Below are 24,227 nucleotides of genomic sequence, written 5' to 3'. Positions count from 1 at the left end.
GTATGGCGATCAATGAATCTTACAGAACTGGTCCCGCCATAAGAATATCATTGAGGGACTTCCCGCTGGTGGTTTTAGCGGAAGCGTCAAAGACCACACGGCATTTCGTGGTTGTGCTAGCTTCCTTGACGACGCAGTGGTGAGGAAGAAAGATAGGACGCCTTGTGGTCGATGGTGCAGCCAACGCTCCAGAAGTTGCGGATTTTTGTTCAATTTCCGCTCAAGATGGATCAGTCCTCTGGTTGCCATTTCCCTAGAGTCGCCCAAGGTGTTGGGATTTTCCAGGAATGGAAGACGCACTACGAAATGTCCAAACTCGTTGCGGGTAGTGTGCTTCAGAAAGTGATCCTCACACTGTGTTTCTTGGTTACTGAAGTACGGTTTAGTGTTAGCATACTCTTCGAGCTCCCAGAATTGTTTTAACTGTTTCGATAGAAGATCATCAGTAGAAACCAATAAGCATAATGGTAGGCTCGATTCTGCCGATTGTTTGGGATATTCGTATCCACCTGAAACCACCCATCCTAATTTGGTATTTTGAAGGACAGGCAACCGGTTCTCTAGGCAGAGCTTGATGGTTCCTAGTTCGAGCAAGTTGAAAAAAAGCTTGTTCCCGAGCAGCATGCTGATTTTGCCAGGACGGTGGAATTGGGGATCGGCTAGATGAATGGAACTGGGAATAGGCCAATTGCTGATGTCCACCGGTTTTATTGGTAGCTCGGACGTGATACGATCCAAAACTACGCACGGAATGACGTTTTGGTACTCCGATCAGCGTGAGCTAAACGTCATTAATGCACCCTTACCGGCATGGCCAAAGGTTCCAGAAATTCCACCAAATTCAAAGTCGACGTCAGCGGTTGATAGACCTAACTTATCGCACAAATCTGTGGTTATGTAACTGGTGTGAGAGGCGCAGTCAAGAATTGCTCTGTAAGCGAGGGGCCTCCCATGTTTGTCCTGGACGTTGATTGTAACTGTCAGCAGGAGGACGTTAGTATCGACAAGGTCATTTTTCAGGTTGAGGTGGGAAACCAGTGATTGAGCCACTGAATGGGGACCGGAAAGCTCCATAGCGGATGACGTGCTAGTTGCAGTTTGAGCGGCTGGTGGGTGGAAGGCTTCGTGCAAACGAGTATGATGGAATTGGTTACACTTTCTACAGCTACCAGATTTGCAGGCTTCGCCGGCATGTAGCTTCAGGCAGTTTTGACAGAGCTTCTGTCCGGAAATATAGGCAAAGCGTTCATTAGCCTTCGAGTTGAAAAACTTACCGCACTGATATAACTGATGCGGTGATTTGGCGCAGTAACCGCAGACTGTATGTGAAACATGGTTGGTGGATACGAGTGTAGGTGTTCTAGGTTGAACCTTGGCGGGGAGCTTGAATAATGTTGTTGATGTTCTCGAACGACTTGGTTGCATAGATTTTAAAGCGCAACTATGTGAATCGACGAATTTCAAAAATCTGTCCAGCGTAATTTCTTCATCCGTTAGGTCAGCCTTCTTCTGGAACCACATGGCCTTGAGCGCTCGAACAACTTCGTCAGACACATCGTGTAGAGAGCGCAATCCAATGGCGGATGGAGACGTCACTGATGGTTGGCCCAGAAAGCGCTGTATATGCTGTGCAGCTATTTCGAATGGCTTATCGTATCTGTCCCTTAGTTTGGCAAGCGCGGGTGCGTAATTGGCGTCCTCGATCCTAAGGTGAGAAATCAAAGACCCAGCTTCACCAGCGAGGTTGGCCTTCAAGAAATAAAGCTTCTGACTGTCCTGTAGGTTCGGATTTTTGTGAACAGCACTGTCGAACAAATCGTAGAACGATGGCCACTCGAGAATGTTACCGCTAAATATTGGAAGATTCATGCGCGGTAGCTTAATATCAGAAAAAATCTGTGCGTTCTGATCAACACTTGCTGCAGCGGTGCTCGAGTTGGCAGCTTGATGCACAAAGGAAAAACTGGATGACAAATGGCGGAAAAATTCTGCTTGCTGTTCTGCGAGTTGCCGAATGGCGTCGGAGCCATTTTGCATTAGCGGGACCTCGTGTTGAGTGGACGAGAAATCCGTCCTTTTTAGCAATTTGTTGAATCCATTTTTCAATAAAACGACGTCTTCCTCGAAATTGGCCAATTGATCGAGAAGGTCATCAATTTCGGTGTCTTTGCACCTCAGACATCCGTCCGTGGATCGACAGGTACCCGCTCCAAACTTCTTGGAGGTTATCCAGCTCAGTCTGGATGTCTATATCGTCCAGCTCCTCACTTGTTCGAAACCGAGCTAAATCCTTTTTTATACGATCCCATCGTGATTCTTGCGATTTTCTCCCACGAACGAGTGAGTCCATTGTGGATAATCACGCACAATGTTTCTTCCTCTTGAGGGTTTGTCTCAAAACTTACGCACTTTTGCGAATCGCGGTACGACGGCGAAAACGGATAAAACGCGCTTTAATTGGCACCGACGGTCCCGAGATCCGGTTTGAAGGACCAATTTGTTGCGGCCAAAGTCCGAAAAAACCGCGAAAGGGAAAGAAACAAGTTCGTCGAACGGATTAAAAAAAACGCGTGTTGACGACTCGATGGTATAATTCACTGTAATATTTTATTCACAAGATGCGAGGGTAGTGGTAACAAATTAGTAGGTAAAAAGCAAATTTGTATAATGTTGTGATTTCCTGTGTCTGTACCTGATAAACGGGTAGATTAGTAGTGGTAGTTGACCTAGTCTCTCGTAGGGGCCCATCCAGAGATTTCGCGCCAACACTAATGTTAAAGCATGTTTTTTTATCGAGGGGGAATCTTCAAAAGAGACCACTACCGACTTGACCGTGGTACTGTCGGATTCTTGCTACAACTCTTTCTCTAGCAAGCCTACCGACTAAACCTTAACCTCCTGTATCTCCGTATCCTTTTCCTCCCGGGACCACCGTTGAGTATTACTTCGGGAGGGGATTGTGCTCTTGCATCTCTTTTTTCTTAGAGCCCCTTGGCTCCTCGACAGCGCCTGTTCGCTGTGTGGGTGTTTTTTTATTTTACATTTTTTTTATTTTGTTTTTTTTTCTTTATTTTTTTAATTTTAATTTTTTTATATATTTTTTATTTTTTTATTTCTTTTTTTAATTTTTTTTTCACCCGCTTACAGCTTGTAACGTTACCGGTCCACCGGCGATTGTCGTCGCCGAGATCGGAACCCGTCGAGACGTGAACCGATCTAGGGATACCGAAAACGTAACTCGCATCCCTTCACCCCCACCCTTGGAGGATTTTTTTTTCCTTTTCTAACCGACGTTAAACTGCTTGTTGGTGTTGCCAACTTAAAGCTCGTATCTCCGCTGCGCTAGAGCTCCGACAGAATTAATGTTACTGTCATTAGCTCTCAGCTGTCCTTGAGCCCGTTGGCTCCCCTGCGTACGTTGAGTCAGCATGCTATCCAATCCTCGCCGCGTAACCGATCACCAACGTTGGAACCCGTCGAGACGTGAACCGATCCGGAGATGCCGAAACGGGACTCGCCTCTCTTCTCAGCCACCCTCGCAGGATTTTTAACCAACGTGAAGCTGCTTGTTGGTGTCGTTAATTTAGTGCTCGTTTCTCCGCTGCGCTTGAGCTCCTGCAGAATTAGTGTTGCAGACTTTTGCTCCTAGCTGTCCTTTGACCCGTTGGCCCCTCTACGTACGTTGGGCCCTTTGGCTCCCATATGTACGTTGAGTCAGCACATTATTCAACCATCGATGCGTAACCGGTCGACCCCAGGATTGTCGCCACCGTCTGAATCCGTCGAGACGTGAACCGATCCGGAGATGCCGAAAATTGACTCACATCCCTTCACAGCCACCCTTGCAGGATTTTTAACCGACGTGAAACTTCTTGTTGGTGTTGCTAACTTAGTGCTCATTCCTCGCATACGAACGTCACCGTACTGGAACCCATCGGGGCGTAAACTGATCTGGAGGAACCATAAGACCTTGCTCGCGTCCCTTTACGACTACGATCATAGAGTTTGTAACAGACTTGTACAACTCGCCCATATCTTACTAGTTGGCGTTGCCAGCTTGCTGTTCTATTCGCCACTTTCTCTGAAGTTCCGACAGTATTAGTGTCACTACGCTACTGACGGCATTCCATGTGCCCTCATCTCGACACATCTCTGCTACAATATTCTCTACATTAAGCGAAGGTATCTCCCTTCGCGCTGCTTCAAATCTAGGACAAACGAGGATCACATGCTCCGGTGTTTCCTCGACGTTTATGCACTCCGGACAAAAGGGTGACACAGCGCGTCCGAACCGATGTAGGTACTGTTTAAAACAACCATGACCAGACAGGAACTGCGTCAGATAGAAGGTCACTTCGCCATGCCTCCTATTTACCCAGGTCGAGAGAACCGGTATGAGTCTGTGAGTCCACCTTCCTTTTTCCGACGAGTCCCAACCATGCTGCCATTTGGCCATCGAGTCAGCTCTCATTGTTTTCCGTATTCCCCTCGTCCCTTTCCGCTTATATCATTCGTTATCTTCCACTAGGATGATGCCGATAGGGATCATTCCAGCGATAACGCAGACTGCCTCTAAAGAGATAGTCATGTACGCACTCGCGACCCGCATGGCCATGAGCCTGAACGTACTACTCAGCTTTGCTCGATTCCGCTGTGTTTCCAGCGCAGTAGCCCAGACCGGGCTTCCGTACCTCAGTATCGACGATAATACGCTGGCTAGAAGACGCCTCTTGCTGCTGCATGGCCCGGCGTTGTTCGGCATGATTCTGGATAAAGCGTTAATAGCTTTGGTCGCCTTCTCGCAAGCATAGTCAACGTGGTTGTTGAAGTTCAGTCGGTCATCTATCATTACGCCCAGCTGTTTCAACGCCCGCTTCAAGACTATGACATGCTCCCCGACAGTGATTTCTGCTCGCTGCAGTACTTTGCAGTTGCTGACCAATAGCACCTCCGTTTTATGATGGGCTATCTGCAACTTCACTCCGCCTCCGTCGCCAACATTTCCACCTCTTCCGGCGTCTCTCCCAACACCGTTATGACAATGTCGTCCGCGAACCCGACGATCTCTACGCCCTTAGGCAGCGTAAGTGTCAGCACGCCGTTATACATCCCGTTCCAGAGCGTTGGACCCAGGATAGAGCGGGACTCCCGCCGTAATTCTAATCGTTTTTGGTCCCCTATTAGTCTCATAGATCATGACCCGGTAGCTAGGGACCCTGATTTTGCGCAGTGATTCCGCAATGGCTTCCCAGCTTGCGCTATTGAACGCATTTTTTACGTCTATCGTTATCACGGCACAGTATCGATTTCCTATTCTTTTCTGTTTTCGCGCCATATCGGCTTTCTCGATCACTGTTCGAATGACGTCCACCGTAGACTTGCCCTTCCGAAATCCGAACTGGTTTTTCGACAGCCCGTTATCGCTTTCCGTAAACATTGTCAGTCTGTTAAGAACAATCCTCCCCAAGTGTTTCCCGAGTTGTTAAAGCATGTAGCACTTACTATTAGGACGCTACTAATTCTGAAGCAGTGGTCTATGCTAGTGGTCGGATTTAGAAAGTTCTAACAACGATTTGTTTGGAAAATACACGTGTTTCATTGGGAAAAGTTTCGACTTGATATGATCAATAAAATGTTGTGCTCGTGAGAAGACGAGAACAAAAAGATGGGTGGGTAATGTCAGAGACCGCAATGAAGTAGAATACACTTAAGTTTTTCCCTTCGAACTTAAGCGGTGAATTGTCATCGGAAACCCCAAGTACGTCGTTTGGGTTGGTTTTTTTTTTCAAATTTGATAAATGACAATCTCAATTGTCATTTATCAAATTCGAAAAAAATACCATCGCATTCAGTGTTCTGGAATATGCAAGCCCTTTAAAACAATGGACATTTTATCCAGGACGATATTCGGAAGGACCTACTTTAATAGTAATATTATTTATTACAAAAAATCTGGAACTGAGCCACTCCTGACCGTGTCCTTCCGTCATCACTTTACTCGAAATTATTTTCCTCCTTTAATTTCTTTATTCAAACACAGTTCCAAATATGTTTCAAATGAAGCAACAAACAGAACGGCAGCATATACCAGTTTCAAAGTTCGAAACAAACCTATTTTAAATAATAAATCAAAACGCACTGCTGGGAATGTGATTGTTTCCGTTCTAATACCACTTTGGAACTCCTATATAAAAACCCTCGCTACTGATAATGCCCTGATCAAATTCGGTATAAGAAACTAATGCATGCAAATCTGTAATAAAAATAAAACCCATTATTGCTCACTGCTCTAATATATCTCAGTCTCCTCACCCACCAAAATCTCCAACAAACCCACGCCTTTAAGTAAGCACAAACCCAAATGAGTCCGCCCGTGCTTTAGAAACACCTACAAAACCAGTCTGCTTCCTCATCTCGTTCAGAACAGAAGCCAAAAAGCACACCGTTAACTATTTTTAGGTCCATTCCAAGGCTTGAGATATTTATTATCACTGAAAGAGAGATTTGGCCCAATCGATGAGAGGGAGAGGTGAGGATCTGCTTACAGGAGACATTGGGGTTCGATAGATCAATTGGGAGAAATTGGAGGCTGCAGCGGTCATCACGATACTATTGGGAATATGTGTTGACATCCTCACAGTTCCTCGATGGCGGAGTGGTTAACGCACCCAACTAGATACTGGGAGATCGCAGGTTCGATTCCTGCTTGAGGACATATCCTTTTTCGGAATTTCCAATAAAAAGGTGAATTTTCAACGTTTCTTCATTCTCACCGTTCCGGTCATTCTTTCTCTGTCTGTTTTCCCGTGGACACGTTCATAAAAATCCTTAAGAAAGGAAAAAAAAAACAAAGTCTCACGTCGAAACAAGGAATGTATAACATTTAACTCCTTAGCCAAGGCATAAAGCTTCGTAGCAAAGAACAACATGCTATATGTCGAATATGAACACGTCAAACCAAGATCCCAGTGAATAAAAATTTTGATCTAACGGAAATACGCCCACACGATTTGGTACCTCGTTCTAGCACGGCTTATATTAAAATATTCCTGTCGAAGTTTGGAGAAGTGCAATCCGTCTCTAACGATAGTTGAAGAAACTTTTTCCCTGGCATTTTCAAAGGTGTTCGGGTTGTGCGAATGCGGCTGAACCAACCTACACCGTCTTACTTGACTTTCGAGGGCAGATCATCCCCAGGTGTTAACTACTTACAAAGTACCCTATACACATACCCTAAAGAAAACTCATCTACAACCAACACTGCCAAAAAGCCTTCAACATCTGCTGACACAACACAAACAGCCGACCAAATTATGAATAACGGACAAACAATACTTCACGGTATCCCTAAGCCAATAGTTAACATACATAGGAAAGAAATAAACAAAAACGAAGACGGCTACACCAAAGTCACTCGAAGATACAAAAAACACCAAGTATCTAACAGCGACAACCAAAGCTCTAGCGACGAAGACATGGACGCAAACACGAGCGAGAGAGAGGAGAGACGGAATGATCCGCAAGTGAAAGAAGGTAAACCTGACCATCGCTCACCAACAAGAAAGAAAATCAATATGAGAAGCGGAAAGCAGTGCGTCCAGAAAAGCAACAATAATATATATTTTTTATCTATTTTTTATGAATTGGAATTTATTATTTTCTGAACTGAACATTAAATACAAAAAGTCAATTGAACCTTGGGGTAAAACCTTAGTAAATAAACAAACAAAAGCATGTTATTAGAGTACCAAAAACGATGATAGACACGCATCACGTATATAAGAAAAATGAAACGTATGTGCCAATAGGTTCATTGCCCTAGGTACCTACAAACCACTAAAAGCATTTTGACATGAGAATTACGAACCCAACGCACACACAAACATAGAAAAAATATTTTTCCCAACGCAAACTAATCAGCAGCACACACGTCGCACCCTTCAGTGTACTGAAATTCAAATCCACCCTACCAATCAATTTTGCAAATCATAGAGTGTACACGACTCGAACCATACCATAGTATTTCTTTACTCGTTCGTTTCAAATCGCGCGCACGATGAGCTTTGCCCACAGCAAAGAAACAAGTACGAATTCGATCACGGTTAACGGTGTTTAACCGCTTATTGCACCGTGGGGGAATTGTAGTCATGATGTTGCACGTTTGGCAGGCGAGCGGTGAATTGTTCAGACGGACACGCGGCACTTCCATAAAATCCATTTATAACTTCACGTATTTGATTGAGTTTCTCGAGTGCCACATCCTTCGTATTGATGGCTCTGGCTAACCAACAAAGGATCTGCGTTTGACGGGCAGCTGCAATCATGCTGCAGCTTCTACGGCGTCAAAAAGCAAACTGATGAGTTTTTCTTCTGGACCATGCTTTAAACGTGTATCGCAGTTCATTTGACGACAAAGGGGCCGTGCTAACAACGCAAGCTCGCACGGTCGATTAGTACGTTCCAATCGTACTGCTTTCACAAAATTCATTGATTCCGTTATTTGCACTAATAGTTGATTCTACGAAATAAGTTTGAAGGTTTGGAACCAGAAACCTGAATTGAAACATTAAAAGTATTCTTTTTCAAAAATTGATCCTGCACACACCCGGTGTCGGCATGATCCCGGACAAATGTTTTATCTGGCTACAGTACAAGGCTCCTAGCAAACTCAAGATTGCTTTGGGCGATAAATTTGCAGAAACTGGCCATTTAACAATATTGTTTGGCTGACTATTTGGTTTATGAGGGAGTGATTTTAAATTATCTAGCAAGCAATTTTCGGAGTGAGTGTTTAGGAATTATTTTATTATCTCGTCTTCCATCCTGTACACCTGTTGAAAGACTGCACGTATCGAGGCAAAACTTTCACCACTGAACCTAGTAGAGTAGTTTTGAAATAAATCGCTGCCACAACGTTCTTAATCTAACCAATAGATGCGCTGCTACAGAATAAATAATGTGTCCCAATTTTAAGTGAAGCAAGCCATCTGAAATCTTTTTAAATATGTCTAAGTTTGAGGTAAAATAAAGGACACCTCCCAAACTCCTCAAAATTAGCGACATGTCCTTTAAAATATTCGATTCGTCTCATCAGAATCCGGCACTAACTTAATGACAGGACTAAGCTAGCGCCAGATTGACGCTAGCACCAAAAAAAAACAGGGACACAATCAGTGTTCCTAAGCAAATCCCTTGTCAAGCGGGCTATCCCGCAAGAAAAGGAGCTCATTTTATGCTGATGAGAACTGATGAAATCTCAGGAACACAAATTGTGTTCCCGGTTTTTTGGAGCCAGGGTCAATCCGGTGCTAGCTTAGTTCTATTACTTCGTTAGTGTTGATTTTGATGAAACGATGTTGAAATGCTATTTCTGTAACTAATTTAGTTATAGGTTTTGTACTCTTCAATCGCAAAGACGATTTTAAACAATTTTCTCTTTAATGGAGAAAAAATAGTTTTTACCTAAGTTGTTCTCCACCAAGGAGAAATATAAGAAATATAACATAACAATATTTCGATCTTCGTGTTTTTTTAAATTCCTGCAGGTATACCAAAAAAAAACGAGCATTTGCAAGTTTTTATTAGCTTTTCAACTATCAGCGTTTTGTATCTCCGAAAAAAACATGACTTTTTGTCTAGACGTATCGCCGAATAGAAGCCATTCTGTCCGAGTCAATCGCCGAGCGCTCCAAATGCTAGGCCAATAAATCAAAAATAATAAAACACCATTACTGTTCACTTAAAAAACCAATAGAATTAACAATACCTTGCTTTTGCACGCAAATGGCAAAATATCCTAAGGATGTGCACACAAAACTGTCTTTACGAATACTTCGAAGAACAGTATAAATAAATAAATAAATAAAACTCTTCAACGCGCTGAAAACCAACATAAGAAATCCATTTCCCGCACCCGGAAATTTCACCAGTTAACATCTCATTTGATGCTTGCCATCGCTTGGCTCAGCCTCCGTTCCGGTAGGGGTGAAGGCAAATCGTAATCTTTTCGCCGTAAATTGATTGAAAAGACATGCCCATTTGAATCAGTGAGTACCTTTTATGTACTTGGAAGTTTTTCAGAATTCGGCAACCTGAAGTTTGTGATTCGATGTGGTTGAATGTGAGCCCTCCTATGGTTATAACTTGCTTTTGTTAGCTATAAAAGTTTTATGAATGAAAAAAAAACCTTCCATTACTCGCGCTAGTGCACTGAGTGCACGTCGCTCTGAAAATTTAGCGAAATCGTCTTAGGACACCAGCGGCTGCTCGTTCAGTGTGCAATAGCGCGACTTCCTGAGGGTTAATTGAGAACATAATCCATGAACGAAAGTTCACTACTAAATATAGAAATATAGAAATCGATGATTTCCATGAAAACTTAGACGGTTTAATGTGTTTGAAAATCATTGCCACCCTTCATCTTCCAGTCGACGTTATGAGATTTCTGTCCAGGAAACTGTTTAAATTTTGTATTGTCGTAGGTTTTGTCATTCTGTATCACGCAATCCGACTACGAATTTGGAGTCACCATGTTATTTGCCAGTCGACAGTCCGGTTCATTTTTTTAGCTCGATCCACGGTTATAGACGACACTCCCAGATCACTTGCGACATATTGAACGAAAAGGTTGTGGTTCCGCTTGAAAAAGGCGGCAACTCTTTTCATCGTTTTTGCGCCCCCCGACTTTTAATTTCTCCCCGATCCAGTCTTCCTGGCTGTCGACAAATGCTTTCCGAACACTTTCATTACATTGGTGACAGTTGATTTGGTCACATTCAACAATGTCAAAGTAGTTCGAATTTTCGCGATGCATGAGCAAAATTTAGCTCCGTTAATCCGCTTGCTCCGATGCCATTTTCACAACTGAAGAGCATAGGTCTAAATCAAGCGATAGGCATGCTACTACACACATACATATTTAAAATGAAGGATGCGCAGGTTTGTTAAGGGTGTCCTCTTATATAATTGTGCAAAAAGTAAGCTTGATATTTTTTTTTGAAGAAGTAAAATAACTTAAACATGTGCGCAATTCTGCAAAATGTTTATTAAGGTTTCATCTATAAAATAAAAATTTTCGAGTGTAAGGTGTCAAAAATGGCGTCCAAAATGGTAGCTCCAGCAAAAGGTGTTTTGAAAACCGAGCTCATCTGCGATACAGGTCGCAAGCAGCAAACCAAAACGCTCTTGAAGATCGTTTTGGTTTGCTTAAAATCTTAAAAACTTGAAAAGATTCGATATAGAAGCAAAATGGCGGTCACTTGAAAATAAAGTATCGTTTTTTCGCATGATTTTTCCATTTTGGCCGGCTGTAAAAAATCGTTAATGATCAAAATATTGCGATTTTGTAGGTTAAAGCGCCCGAGAATGTTGTATTCCTTTAGCGGGCAAAACCCGAAGTTGATTGGTTGAATGGTTCAAAAACGAGAATGCCCGCAGGTTCGAAAAACTTGTTCCGAGAAAGCCACCATTTTGGACGCAATTTTTGACACTTTACACTCGAAAATTCTTGTTTTATAGATGAAACCTTAATAAACATTTTGCAGAATAACGCACATATCTAAGTCATTTTACTGCTTCAAAAAAAATTATTAAGCATTAGATACTTTTTGCCACAATTATATGAGAGGATCCCCTTAATGCACGATAAAAAAACGATAAGTTTAAGTTGATCAATTCATGGTCCTAATACCACTTATATTGTCTTAATGAATAGAAAAATTTCAATGATCTGTAGTCAACCAAAAGGACATCTTCCGACAACTCTTTTTAGTAAAGAATAGATCCATCGGTTTTGATAACTTTTCAATCAATTATGTTTGTTTTCCAAAATAGGATTCATTTTTTATTTATCTTCTGTATTCTTGGGATCCCTGGATTTCCCGGGAAAAGACATGTATTTCCCGAATCCTGGGAAGCTGAAAAAAGTCAGGAAATGGAAGCTCTACGACGGACGGACGATTGTACTGGAAGACTGTATGTGTTGATCGGTTTACCGAGCCTACGATTCATTAAGGAATTGAGCCCGCTATTTGATCCTTCACTAACCGTTACATTTATACCCGAAGGTTGGAAAAAATACCGAAAAACTCTTTTTCCAAAAGATTCTACCGAAATTCGTTCCTGTTTGATTAACGCTGGTTTCATATGCATTCCAGCCGCTAATCTCGAACTGTACATCCATGAAATAAGTTGGCGCCAGATGAGTCAGCATTCATTCAGGGGCGCCCATGGCATGTTGCCTTGCTTAAGTACGGTATACTTCATAGATTGCAGACTGATGACTCTCATTTCCACCCAGACTACTTGAGGAGCATTGTTTGGGAATAAAAATTGATGCAATCCTAGCGAGAATTTGGCCTGAGAACCACCATTGCGGGTCACGACCATCTTTACCGTAACTTGTCAGATACGAGAAAGGAAGTGTTGGTGTGGTACTTACTTAACGGAAGGCTCCGACTCAGTGACACTCCCATAGGTACCACGGATTTGGTAGTGGGTGGGTTGTTAGTCAGGATTCGCCTCAAGCAAGCGATGCGACTGAGAATATATGTTCGTGCATAAAAACATTGAATAGTTTATTGACTGTAGGATAAATGTTCTAGATGTGAATGTGTTTAAATCGTTTATCGAGAGTTTCATCGAAAACTTGAACTCACAAATTATGTCACGCAAACATTGCCCAACACTAACTAACTTTTCCTTATATTACCACGCTCTTTATCCCCTTGGTCTAATATGAATTAAACGATTTCGGTTTTTCCTTTTTTGTAGGAGCTCAATACTGCCGCTGCAAGCAAATCTGTCCATGTTCTATAGAATTTCCTATATACATCTTACAATCGTGCGTAAAACATCCGATTGCGTCAAAGCACATGAGGTGCTCCCCATCCCATGTCGCTATTTGTCATAGCTTTTCCCCTAATAGAGTGCAGAATTTATGAATGGTCCTTTATAGGTACTATCACAAGCATATTGAGATCCCGTACTTGAAATTTTCCACCTCGTTCGAGTAAAGGTTGCGATATTACAATGAAGACGCGAAACAGAAAGAATATCGATGCTGCGCTGCTAAACGATATTAATATCATGCACGGATCAAACACATCCCGTCCCTAAATAGTACGTACTTATTCTTAGCTCAGTATTGACTGACCATTTAATGGACTAAAAGTAAACCATTCAATATGACAATAAAACATTTGTTTCTCGTGCTGAAATGATTACCGTAAATTGCTAATTGGTTTTGAATTGTTCTTGTGAAATTTCAATTCTGAACCCTCATACATAATTCACTCAAACAAGACCATGCGTATTCCCCACGCGCATCAAAGACCCAGTGAATTCGTTTCCTAGTAGGTCAAATAAACACTAAACAAATAAATAAATTAGTTAGCTCAGTCTAAAGACATGTCAGCTCGATTGGTATCAACCGGCGGATACGTGTTTTCTTACAATGCCATCAAATCAAAAACATTTAAAATTACATACGACAAAAGATGTGCAATTCATAATATAACGAAATAAAGACTGCTTAATTATTTGTATTAAAACAAGATCGAAAAAAAATAGTTGCATAACTAAGGTGGTTCATTTTCAATGATAGTTGATCACCGCCATTCAGGGGCGCCCATGGCATGTGAGCTTGAGCTTGTGCGACCACTCCTGGCTGCTATCCCGTTATCGATCTGGACTAGCTGAAGTTGCACAGGGAATCAGTAGATAATTATGCCTGGGAGTAGCGAAACATCTTTAAATGTGCAACTCCTGGTAATCCTAAAGTGTTTATTGATCAATACCGGTGCCGGCCTGGCCCGAACGTAGATCGCGGAAGGAAAGGGAAGAGTTGTTAGTCCGATACTTGCGTATATACTACTGCGAACTCCACAAGTATCACGGAAGGAGAAATGTGTTAGTAAGTATAAAAGTTGGATTCTACTTCTTCTTTACCGACGCCAGAGAAGTGATTACTATCTAGACTAGAATATAGATCCATCAACTCATGGACCGGGGGCCAACGGCTTGACTTCCCTTCCGAAGGAAAACGTCATCACAGATCAGAAAAATCTCAACAACCTCGGCTGGAATTGAACCCAGGCCAACTGGAATGAGTGGCGATCGCGCTTACCACTCAACCACCGGCGCCATCAGCCATTCAGGGGCGCCCATGGCATGTGTGGGAAAAAGTAGCTATCGAATTTTTTAAGCAGGCACACCTCAAAAGTATTAGAATTTCGAAGAAAAAAACCTGTGTGTAAACTTTCAGCTGAATTGGAGATAATTAAGGGAGCTCTCAAAATGGTCAAAGTGAAAAAAACCAAAGTAAAAAACATCCTTTGAATATTCAAAATTCGAATACGAATTCGAAACATTTTGATACTAAATGGCTTAGAATGTCATGAAACGTCAAGAACTAGTGCGATATGGAAGATTAGCCTTTATGGGACCTTGTTGAGGTTTCGGTTTTGAAAGGAAGTTTTTAATTTCATTTTGTTGCAACCTGTCTTAGAAATGTATGAAACATCGGATCATGTATCATCCATCGCATTTTTTTTTGGGAAACTAGCTATTCGCGACCTTTTAATTTTTAAACAAAATTTAAAAAAAATAAATCTTTTTAGAAGCTCTCGACATTTAATTTAATTTCTATAATATATACTAAAATTAAAAGTTGCATTTTCAGGCTCCAAAATTACTTACTGCAGATCTCAAACAAGATTCGTCATGCAAAACTGCGACATCCTAACTCGGTTGGACCATATCTGCTCTGCTTTCAAATATAGGCACTCAAAAATGTGTACATCATACTGTTGTACGATGTGCAATATGCGTTCAACTTGTCGATGTTCATGTGTCCTGCAGTTCACTGGTTTCGAATCAAACGTAATCCGATAAATATTCTAAACATTTCGTTAGAACTGACGCAGAAATATTAAGCCGTGACAGATATCTCGTGAATTCTCCCAGTTACCGTCTTTTTTATAATACTCTGTGAATGACTATCGCGTCTACGTGCCCGCTCACAAAGTTGAGATCGACGGTATAGTCACCGATTCGAGTTTGTCATACGTGGATCTATTTAGGTACGGTGTTGGTTGTTTCGAGGACTCTAGTGAGATGGATTTTGAATGGCAATCGCACTGGGCGCAACAAAAAAGTGTATCCTTTCAAACTCATGTCGAGTAACCATTGGTACTCGCGTACAAATAGCGTTCGAGGAATCGACAACGTTCCTTTAAAAATACTTTTAGTATTCTTTTGCAGAAATACTAAAAAGTACTACGTCAGTCACCACGACAAATGATAACACTCTTTTGACTTAGGGATGTTACTCTGATGATATTCATGTGGGAAGATTCCATGTGAAAAGCTAAATTTTTCGCTGGGAGTTCACCAAATATATCAATTCGAGGAAGCTCTGAAGCAAACCCGAAACAAACAGCTCTTGGACTTAAAAATTTGAGATGAAATAAGGAATTTCCAACGCTTCCAGGAACACCAAAATTTTGTGTGAGATTTCATTTAGAGATTTAATTTAGTGTAGGGGTCATTTGGGGCCTCCAATGCACCAAACCTGATCAAAATTACTTTTAAGGTTTTTTGTTTAACTAAACACTTATAACCTAATAAAAAGTGGACTGGATGGTTCTGGAAGAAAAATTGTTCGAATCTATTCACCTTGAAGTGATACTTTACTTTTCTCGTTGTTGAATTCATCTTTTTAGATAAATATATGAATAATTAAAATTATATGGATGGTTCTGAAATTAAATCTGTACGAAACTTTTCGTAATGATTCATGACCTAGCTCATATTAGAAGTCTAAAAGAGCACCGCGACTATCCGAATAAACTACGGTACAAGACCTTGACATCCGGGACTGTCCCTCCCAATACGAGACGTCTCGTCACATCAGAGTAGCTGCTACAAAAAGCAAGGTTTGGCGACACTTACTGTATTTACCCAAAATTTTTGAAAAATTTGATTATTTCGGCCAATTGTCTAGAATGCGGATTTAGTCCAAGGAGGGTAACGAATTTAAATGCTTTGAAAACGTTTTTGCGTGGTAAGAAAATATTCCTTCTTATAACTGGTTGCCTCCCATCCCAACTTGAAATCATTTGCCAATGTCTATGAACTTTCGTACTGTAGGCCAGAAAGGATTAATGGCCTTCAATATTTCACATCTTTCTAAACATTCCTCCATTGAAGCTTTCTCGTAACTATGGCAACAGTGTTCTGAAAAATATATAATTTGATAAAAATAAAATAAAAATCGGCAACATTCGGCAGGTTTTATTGAACTGTTAAAACAATGAAGAGCTGGTCTTTAATATGATATATTTCATTCAACCGGAAACTTCTGGAAAATCAGCTTTTTCAATTTTAAGTGAGCGAGCCAATTTTTATTCGTATATTGAATACATGTGTGCCTGTGATGCTCGGTAAATATTGAGGTGATTTATTTGAATTAGTCGTTGAAATACAGGATAAAAAATAAAGGATCGAAATAGCTGCCTTGTGGAATATCAGATAAGGCGAAAAATTCTGAGGATACACAATAACTTGTTGATGGCTAGACGAGATATGATTGCATCGAATGGAGAACATTAGTAACAAAGCTAAACATTAATCTCGTCAGAAGCAACTGAAAGGTCCGCATAGATAACGTCAGTTTAAAGGGCGTCAGACATGGTATCTGTCATATCGGTATTGAACGACAGAAGATTAGTGGACATCGCGATGCATCGGCATAAATTTACGTACAGTCTCGGTGCTGAATTGAAAATGGATTCCAACATAACCGTTTCAAACAATTTAGCGACCGCGCTAAGTGCGGTGGTTCCACGGTAGTCGCAAATTTTAATTTTATTTCCTTTTTGTGACCTGTATCCACAAAGGAGAACTTCCAGAGGACGCGAAACACCCCGGTTGTGAGTGATAAATGAAACAGATTACACCGACAGGGCCTTTTTCGTTGTTTAATGAATGCATAAGTAGCATGATTTCAATTCTACGATATTCGAACGATTTAACTTTGAATTTGAGGGGTAGGCGTAGCGTAGTTAGTAAATCGATTGCCTTGTACGCAGCACACCTGGGTTCGAGTCCCGACCCCGCACATAGGGTTAAACAAATTTCATAAGAGATTTGTCTAACCCGAAGAGGCGAATGACCTTGATGTTAAAACCTCTATAATCGAAATAAAAAAAACCCTTGAATTTCTATTTGCACTCGCTCTTTGAAACGAGTGATATTTAGCACAAGCTATTAGGAGGTGTAAAATGACAGAACAAACAACCAAATATTTATTTGCTTGAATTGAATATTCTATATGTGGAACAGGGTTGATCAGCTCAAGAAATTTAGTATGAGCGTGTGTAAGAATAAAACGATATGGTCAAATCTACTACTGTATAATTTATATAAAAACTCTAATAAACCGTAAAAGAAAAAGAAAATCTCGCGATTAATTTGATGATCATTATTCAAAATTAAGCAAAAAAGTTTCTGAAAATACTGTCGATGTAACTGAATGATGATGTTGAAAAAATGATCGTTTTGTTGTCATATGTTTAATGTAATTTAGCGTGATTTTTATTTGATCCGATTGTTTTGTAATTGTTCAAACTCTTCGATAGCTGCACGCGCGAGTACGGATCATCAGTGGCCACGGGAAACGTAGTCGGATTTCGGAATGTGACAAAAAATGTAAAACACGCGGTGCTATACGGCAGAAAAATATACGACCTGATCGTGCGGTGGTCTGGAGCCAAGAGACCGTTTATTTTAATCTTCTTTCTAGCTAAGCCTATGAGAGTTGAGATAAATCATATTTCTCTCTTGATCGACACAATGATAAGCACAGATATACATCGATAAATTTTAATTGAACTCTACACACGATGAACAGAAAGTCTAAGCCTAGGTTTATATTAGGATGTATCAATTCCCAACATGCTGCCCCCATTGAAATCAATAGATTTCAATTGCTACTCTCTTCGTTATCTACTGGAACCTGAGCAAGGTCGTTATCCTCAATTGGGAGCAGGCACAATTTAGCGATAGGTCGTCTGATCATTTTTCCACCCACACGAACATCGGCCACTCGCACCAAGCCGTCTAGGCCCGGAATGACGTTGTTGATTCTCCCTAGTCTCCACTGCATTGTCGGAAGATTGTCTTCGCGTACGATCACCATAAGCCCCGGTTTAACAGCGAAACGTTTGTGCCATTTATTTCGATTCTGTAGTGTTGTGATATAGTCGTGGGACCAGCGAGCCCAAAAATGCTGTACCATCTGCGTCTGTCGCTGCCAACGAGAAAGTGTCGTTTCCTTGCGGTCGGTGACGTCAGGTTCGGCGATATCGGTCAACGGGCGACCGACCAAGAAATGTCCTGGAGTAAGAGGTTGTATGTCGGTTGGATCCACTGACATCGGCGTGATTGGCCTCGAGTTGAGCACAGCTTCAATTCGAGTAAGTACTGTACTATATTCCTCGAAGTTCATGTTGGCAGTGCCAGTAATTCGCTTGAGGTGATATTTGGCGGATCGAACCCCGGCCTCCCAAAGGCCGCCAAAATGTGGAGCACTGGGCGGGATCAGATGCCATTCGATGGCCGTTTTTGAACAGAAATCGTCCAACTTGTGCTTAAAGAGCTGGGACTGGAACATGTCGTACATCTCCCTCAACTTGTTTTTGCTACCAACAAAATTAAGGCCATTATCGGAAAATAATTTCGCACATTTACCTCTGCGTGAGATGAATCGTTGCAAGGCCGCGATGAAGGCATCTGCCGTCATATCCCCAACCAGCTCCAGGTGGATTGCTCTGGTTGCGAAACATAGAAACACCGCCACATACACCTTGTACGTGATCGTTGATCGCTTATTATGCTGACGAATGTAGATCGGCCCGCAGAAGTCTACCCCAGCATTCAGGAATGCAAAGCCGCCTTCCAAACGGGACTTTGGCAAATCACCCATCATTTGCTGCATTATTACCGGCTTCGCCTTGAAGCAAGTAACACACCGTCTGAGTACCCATCGTACTGTGCTGCGGCCGTGTACCAACCAAAACCGACGTTGCAGTATGCTAAGCAGCAACTGTTGAGGAGCGTGAAGGGATTCACTGTGGTAAGCTCGAACAACAGCATGTGTGAACGGATGTCGAGATGGTAGCACCATGGGATGTCGTTGACTCAATGGCATCCACGTCGCATGACGGCTCCGACCGCCAACTCGTAGCACCTTGAACCGTGATTTGTCTGGGAACACAGAATATGTGATAAGTTGACTATTTTTATGGATTACCTTTCCAGCTTCCAGGCAATCGAAATCCTGCGGGAATGCTTCCTTCTGGACGATTCTCGTCAGCGCCATTGTTGCATAATCAAGTTCTCGTATATTCAGATGTCCGTAGCGATGTTCTTTGCGGTCGTCTTGACGAAGATGATCAATAAACCGTAACATTAGCGCCATAACTCGTTGCATTCGGCGATAGTTACTTTCGATGGTGAACAGGGCGAACGTCGTTGGTTCTGTAACTGTGAGACTGATCGAGGGGTTTTTCGTTTCCGGGAGTTGCTCTGGCGGTATGTGTTGGATGCTCGTTGGCCAAGTATTATCGTTTTGGGACAGTAAACTTGCTCCCATCCACCAGAGTGTGCATGCTCGGATTTCGCAAGGCATAAGCCCTCGCGATATTACGTCAGCGGGATTATCATGAGTCCCAATATGTCTCCATTCTATGTTCTTCGTTAGTTCCTGGATTTCAATAACTCGGTTGCTTACGAACGTCATCAGTTTGGTGGGATCAGTTCTTATCCAGGCTAGTACTGTGGTGGAATCTGACCAGAGAATGATTCTGGAAAAGGTAATATTTAAATTGTGCGTTATGTTAGAAATCAATCGTGCAAGTACAAGCGCTCCGCAAAGTTCAAGGCGCGGAATAGTCAGTTTAGCGTTCTTGAAGGGTGCGATTCGAGACTTTGAGGTGAGTAAGGCAACTTTGTAGTGACCGTTGTCGTCGATAGAGCGGATGTAGGCACATGCACCGTAGCCCAAATCGGAGGCATCGCAGAAGCCATGTAGTTCCACCTGACGTGGTGGCTGAGATGGCAATACGCCGCGTTGTATCGCTATTTCTCCCATCTGAACAAGTTGATTTCGGAAAGTTACCCACGATTCAGCATAAGTTTCGGCTAAAACTTCATCCCAGTCAACTTCCAGTTTCCACAATTTCTGTAGTCGCACCTTCGCCGCAAAAATTACTGGACCAAGGAGGCCCAACGGGTCATACAACTTTGCTATATCCGAATACACAGATCGCTTTGTTATAGGTCCTGAGTGGAAACTGATCTCGTGCAATTTGGTCAGGAACACATCCCTACGGGGTTGCCAAGTTAACCCCAACGTGCGTGTAGTTTTCTCGTCCTCAAAAAATGCAATCTGCTCTGAATCGGCGTTCGGTACCGACTGTAATAATTCGGGATGGTTAGAAGCCCATTTATGCAACTTGAACCCTCCAGAAGCCATCATCTGAATGAATTCGTTTTGCAATGCTAAAGCCTCGTGCTCGTCAACAGTATCAGCTCCACTCAACAGGTCGTCCACATAAAAATCTTCAGTCCCTGCCTTCGATGCCAAAGGAAACCGTTTGCTCTCATCCTTGCACAATTGCTCCAGCGTCCTCGTGGCCAAAAACGGTGCACAAGCCGTTCCGTACGTAACCGTGGTCAACTGAAAGATCTCCAATGGGTGTCCTCGCTCTATCCGCCAGAAAATTTGCTGATACTTCCAATCTTCGGGTCTAATTTGGATCTGTCGGAACATCTGAGTTATGTCTGCTGTAAACACTACCTTTGGGACACGAAATCTTAGCACGGTATCAGTCAGTTTTCGCTGTAGAACAGGACCAACAAATAAGTGATCATTTAGGGAGGATCCGCTTGTAGTAGCAGCGGATGCGTCGAATACGACTCGCGTCTTCGTGGTGGTGCTCGCGGGGTTGAACACCGCGTGATGGGGCATGAAATATCCTGTAGGACAATGCTGTTTCGGTTTGATCATATGACTCTGCTCTTGATAATCGTTCATGAATGTTCGATACTGATCTCGTAGGTTGGAATCATGCAACAATCGCTTCTCCATCTGCACAAATCTTCGCAACGCCATAGTCTGGCTATCTCCGAGCTTTTGAATAGCTTCTTTTATTGGGAGACCTACTTCATATCGTCCATCTGGAAGTCTCCGGCATGTATCCGAAAAACTTCGCTCTGCTGCTCTTTCTTCTTGAGTCAGTTTACGTGCTTCGGGAAGCGCTTCCATCTCCCAAAATCGATTAATCTGTTCACTTAATGCCTCGTTCGTCATGACTGCACAAAAATTCGTAGAAGTTGACCTTTCTTCTTGCTCGTTCACTACTCTGCCAACAACCCATCCAAAAATCGTTTCTTTGCACCAGAACGTACGATAATTCGTCAACGAAAAAGATTGGCCAGTAAATAATTCGTTGAACACTTGGATTCCCAACAGCATATCGATTCGTCGCGATCGATTGAACATAGGATCTGCCAGTACTACATCCGCTGGGATTCGCTCGGAGTCTATCGGAAATGATCTTAGGGGTAAGTCAGTAGTAACCTTCTTTATTACCAGGAACTCAAGCTTCATTGAAACGTCAGCGTTCACATTAGAGCGGATCGTTGCTCCTACTTTGCTCTTGATTAAATGCGGTGCTCCAGAAACGCCTTCTATGGCAAAATTAACTTTCATCATGCGCAAACGCAACGCGTTGACTAAGTGCGTAGTGATCAAATTGTGCATAGACCCACAGTCGAGAAGAATTCTACAATTAATCGAATTTCCATTTTCGTCTTCGACTAAACCCACTGCTGTGTAAAGAACATATTGACCTTTTCGATTGGTCGTTGATGATACAGTAGCAACGATCGAATTTGTCGATGAAGTGGAAGGTGCAGGGTTCGATCGATTGGATATGTTCGATGAGGTTGACGGTACTGGGTCCAATTCATGCAGTGTAGTGTGGTGACGACGGGCACATTTTCGACAGGAACTGGACTTACACTCCGGTACATGGTGCTTATTACTGAAGCAGTTCAAACAGAGACCCAAACCTTTAACTTTCGAAAAACGTTCTGATTGCGGTAGTCGAAGAAATTGCTCGCATCGACTCAGGTAGTGAGTCCCTTTACAAAGGAAACATGTTGGACTGGACTTGGTTGGAGCTGTGCTGACTGGGAACGATTTGGAGACATTCGACGAGCGATCGCTAAAGTTAGGCTTGGTACGAGAACCTAAACCATGTACAGAGGAGTCCTTGCCGTCTTGTTCAATATTCTCCAAACACCTACAGCGCGACTGGAGGAAATCGAGCAGTTTATCCCAAGACGGTAGCGAATTATCAATTAACTGTAGTTCGAAGTCCTTTCTGGTACGGGAATCCAAACGCGTACAGATAAGGTGAATAAGAAATTGTTCCGACAAAGGTTCAAGTTTTAACTCAAGATTGGATAAGGCACGAATGTTGCGAGTAACATCGTTTATCAAACATCGTAGCGCAGACCCTGACTCACGAATTATTGGTTTTAAGTGGAACAACTGAGCAATGTGCTTGTCGACCAGCAGTTTTTTATTCTCAAATTCACTGCTAAGGGCTTTCCAAAGGGACGCGAAAGTGTCTTCGGACGATTGAATATGGCGGGCGGCACCATCTTGAATGGCTGCCTTCAAATAAAACAATTTCTCACTTTCTGAAAGACCTTCCCGACGCTTTATCAGAGCATTGAACTGACCTTTGAAGGAAATCCAATCCTCCAACTGTCCGTTGAAACGAGGAAGAGGGATGTCTGGTAACTTTGCTTGGGTTTGTTGGGCAGTCGCAACTACAACCTGTGCACTCGTTGGCTTGGGAGGATCAATCGCACGAAGTTTGGTTCGAATAATGTGACGTATCTCATCGAACAGGTCTTCTAACTTCTCACTGGTCATTTGACACGACTGAACCTCATCTTCCTTGATAACGCCATACAACTTAACCTCAGTCTCATGAAACAAAGAACGCATGGCTTCAACCGACTCTAGCTTGTCTTCGAGAATCGACTTGTCTTGCTTCTCGGGATCAAAAGAACGCACAAAGATCAGCATTTTTTCCGAACGTGACTCAATAGAGTCAATCATACGGCTATATGACGTCACCAAAAGCTTCTTCTCGGCCGCCATCTTAGAAGACGCGCAAAATTAAATCTGATCAATATTTTTTAAAACTCCCAGAAATAATTCACCACTTGCACGATTTTACCTGATTTCTAAACCGTACCGATTCCACCTATACCAATCTGAAAGCATGAAAGGCATACATCAGTGATCAAGCCTAGCAACGTGGCGATCCAACTGGCATCGAGTAATTTTTGCACAGCACACCGCTCAAATCTCAACAGCACAATAACTTTTCTTCGCCAACCTTAGTTGGGTCATCACTGTACTATTTTTCATGTGTTTCATAGATCAGCGTCTCTTCTTATTTTTTAGCACTCATTGTCCATCCAGCACATTTATAGACGTGCATTGTTCGTAGCACGCATCACACAAATTTGTCCAACGTTCATGCACTGATTCCGTTCTCCGAAATCCACGTTCCTCGTGGTCACTTCACAAAAATGTTCTACCTTTCTTCACCGGCGCGATCCGGTTCGAAGGACCACTTTCATGTTCAAACTCTTCGATAGCTGCACGCGCGAGTACGGACCATCAGTGGCCACGGGAAACGTAGTCGGATTTCGGAATGTGACAAAAAATGTAAAACACGCGGTGCTATACGGCAGAAAAATATACGACCTGATCGTGCGGTGGTCTGGAGCCAAGAGACCGTTTATTTTAATCTTCTTTCTAGCTAAGCCTATGAGAGTTGAGATAAATCATATTTCTCTCTTGATCGACACAATGATAAGCACAGATATACATCGATAAATTTTAATTGAACTCTACACACGATGAACAGAAAGTCTAAGCCTAGGTTTATATTAGGATGTATCAATTCCCAACAGTAATTATGACATAACTTGTTCCACAATTATATTTTCAAATATTTCCGTAGGTGGTAAAATACCTCGCCTTTTTCTTTGTACTTTTTATAGTAATTGTAATTGGAGAATCGTGAACAAGCTAATTGCAGTCTTCGTTATCGTTTTTTTTCTTAACAAGCTGT

The 24,227-nt window shown here is 42.3% G+C and overlaps 3 protein-coding genes across 3 annotated transcripts; all 3 read right to left on the bottom strand.

Annotated features, from left to right (window-relative positions):
- Positions 1 to 9: 9 nt before the first annotated feature.
- LOC131679769 (uncharacterized) lies at positions 10 to 2,350 on the bottom strand. Its single transcript, XM_058960509.1, has 3 exons — positions 2,205 to 2,350; positions 807 to 2,074; positions 10 to 581 (listed from the first exon to the last, which is right to left on the bottom strand). The coding sequence occupies exons 1-3, from the start codon at positions 2,348 to 2,350 to the stop codon at positions 10 to 12; spliced, it is 1,986 nt and encodes a 661-aa protein (XP_058816492.1).
- A 2,157-nt stretch (positions 2,351 to 4,507) lies between these two features.
- On the bottom strand, positions 4,508 to 4,849 carry LOC131679768 (uncharacterized). The gene has a single exon (XM_058960508.1). It carries the CDS (start codon positions 4,847 to 4,849, stop codon positions 4,508 to 4,510), a length of 342 nt encoding a protein of 113 aa, XP_058816491.1.
- A 12,886-nt stretch (positions 4,850 to 17,735) lies between these two features.
- LOC131679767 (uncharacterized) lies at positions 17,736 to 23,242 on the bottom strand. The gene has a single exon (XM_058960507.1). The coding sequence runs from the start codon at positions 23,240 to 23,242 to the stop codon at positions 17,984 to 17,986; it is 5,259 nt and encodes a 1,752-aa protein (XP_058816490.1). The 3' UTR covers positions 17,736 to 17,983.
- Positions 23,243 to 24,227: the final 985 nt, after the last annotated feature.

Source organism: Topomyia yanbarensis, chromosome 2 (assembly GCF_030247195.1).
Source record: "Topomyia yanbarensis strain Yona2022 chromosome 2, ASM3024719v1, whole genome shotgun sequence".
In the NCBI taxonomy this organism is placed as follows: domain Eukaryota; kingdom Metazoa; phylum Arthropoda; class Insecta; order Diptera; family Culicidae; genus Topomyia; species Topomyia yanbarensis.
This window is presented reverse-complemented; position numbering and strand designations above follow the sequence as displayed.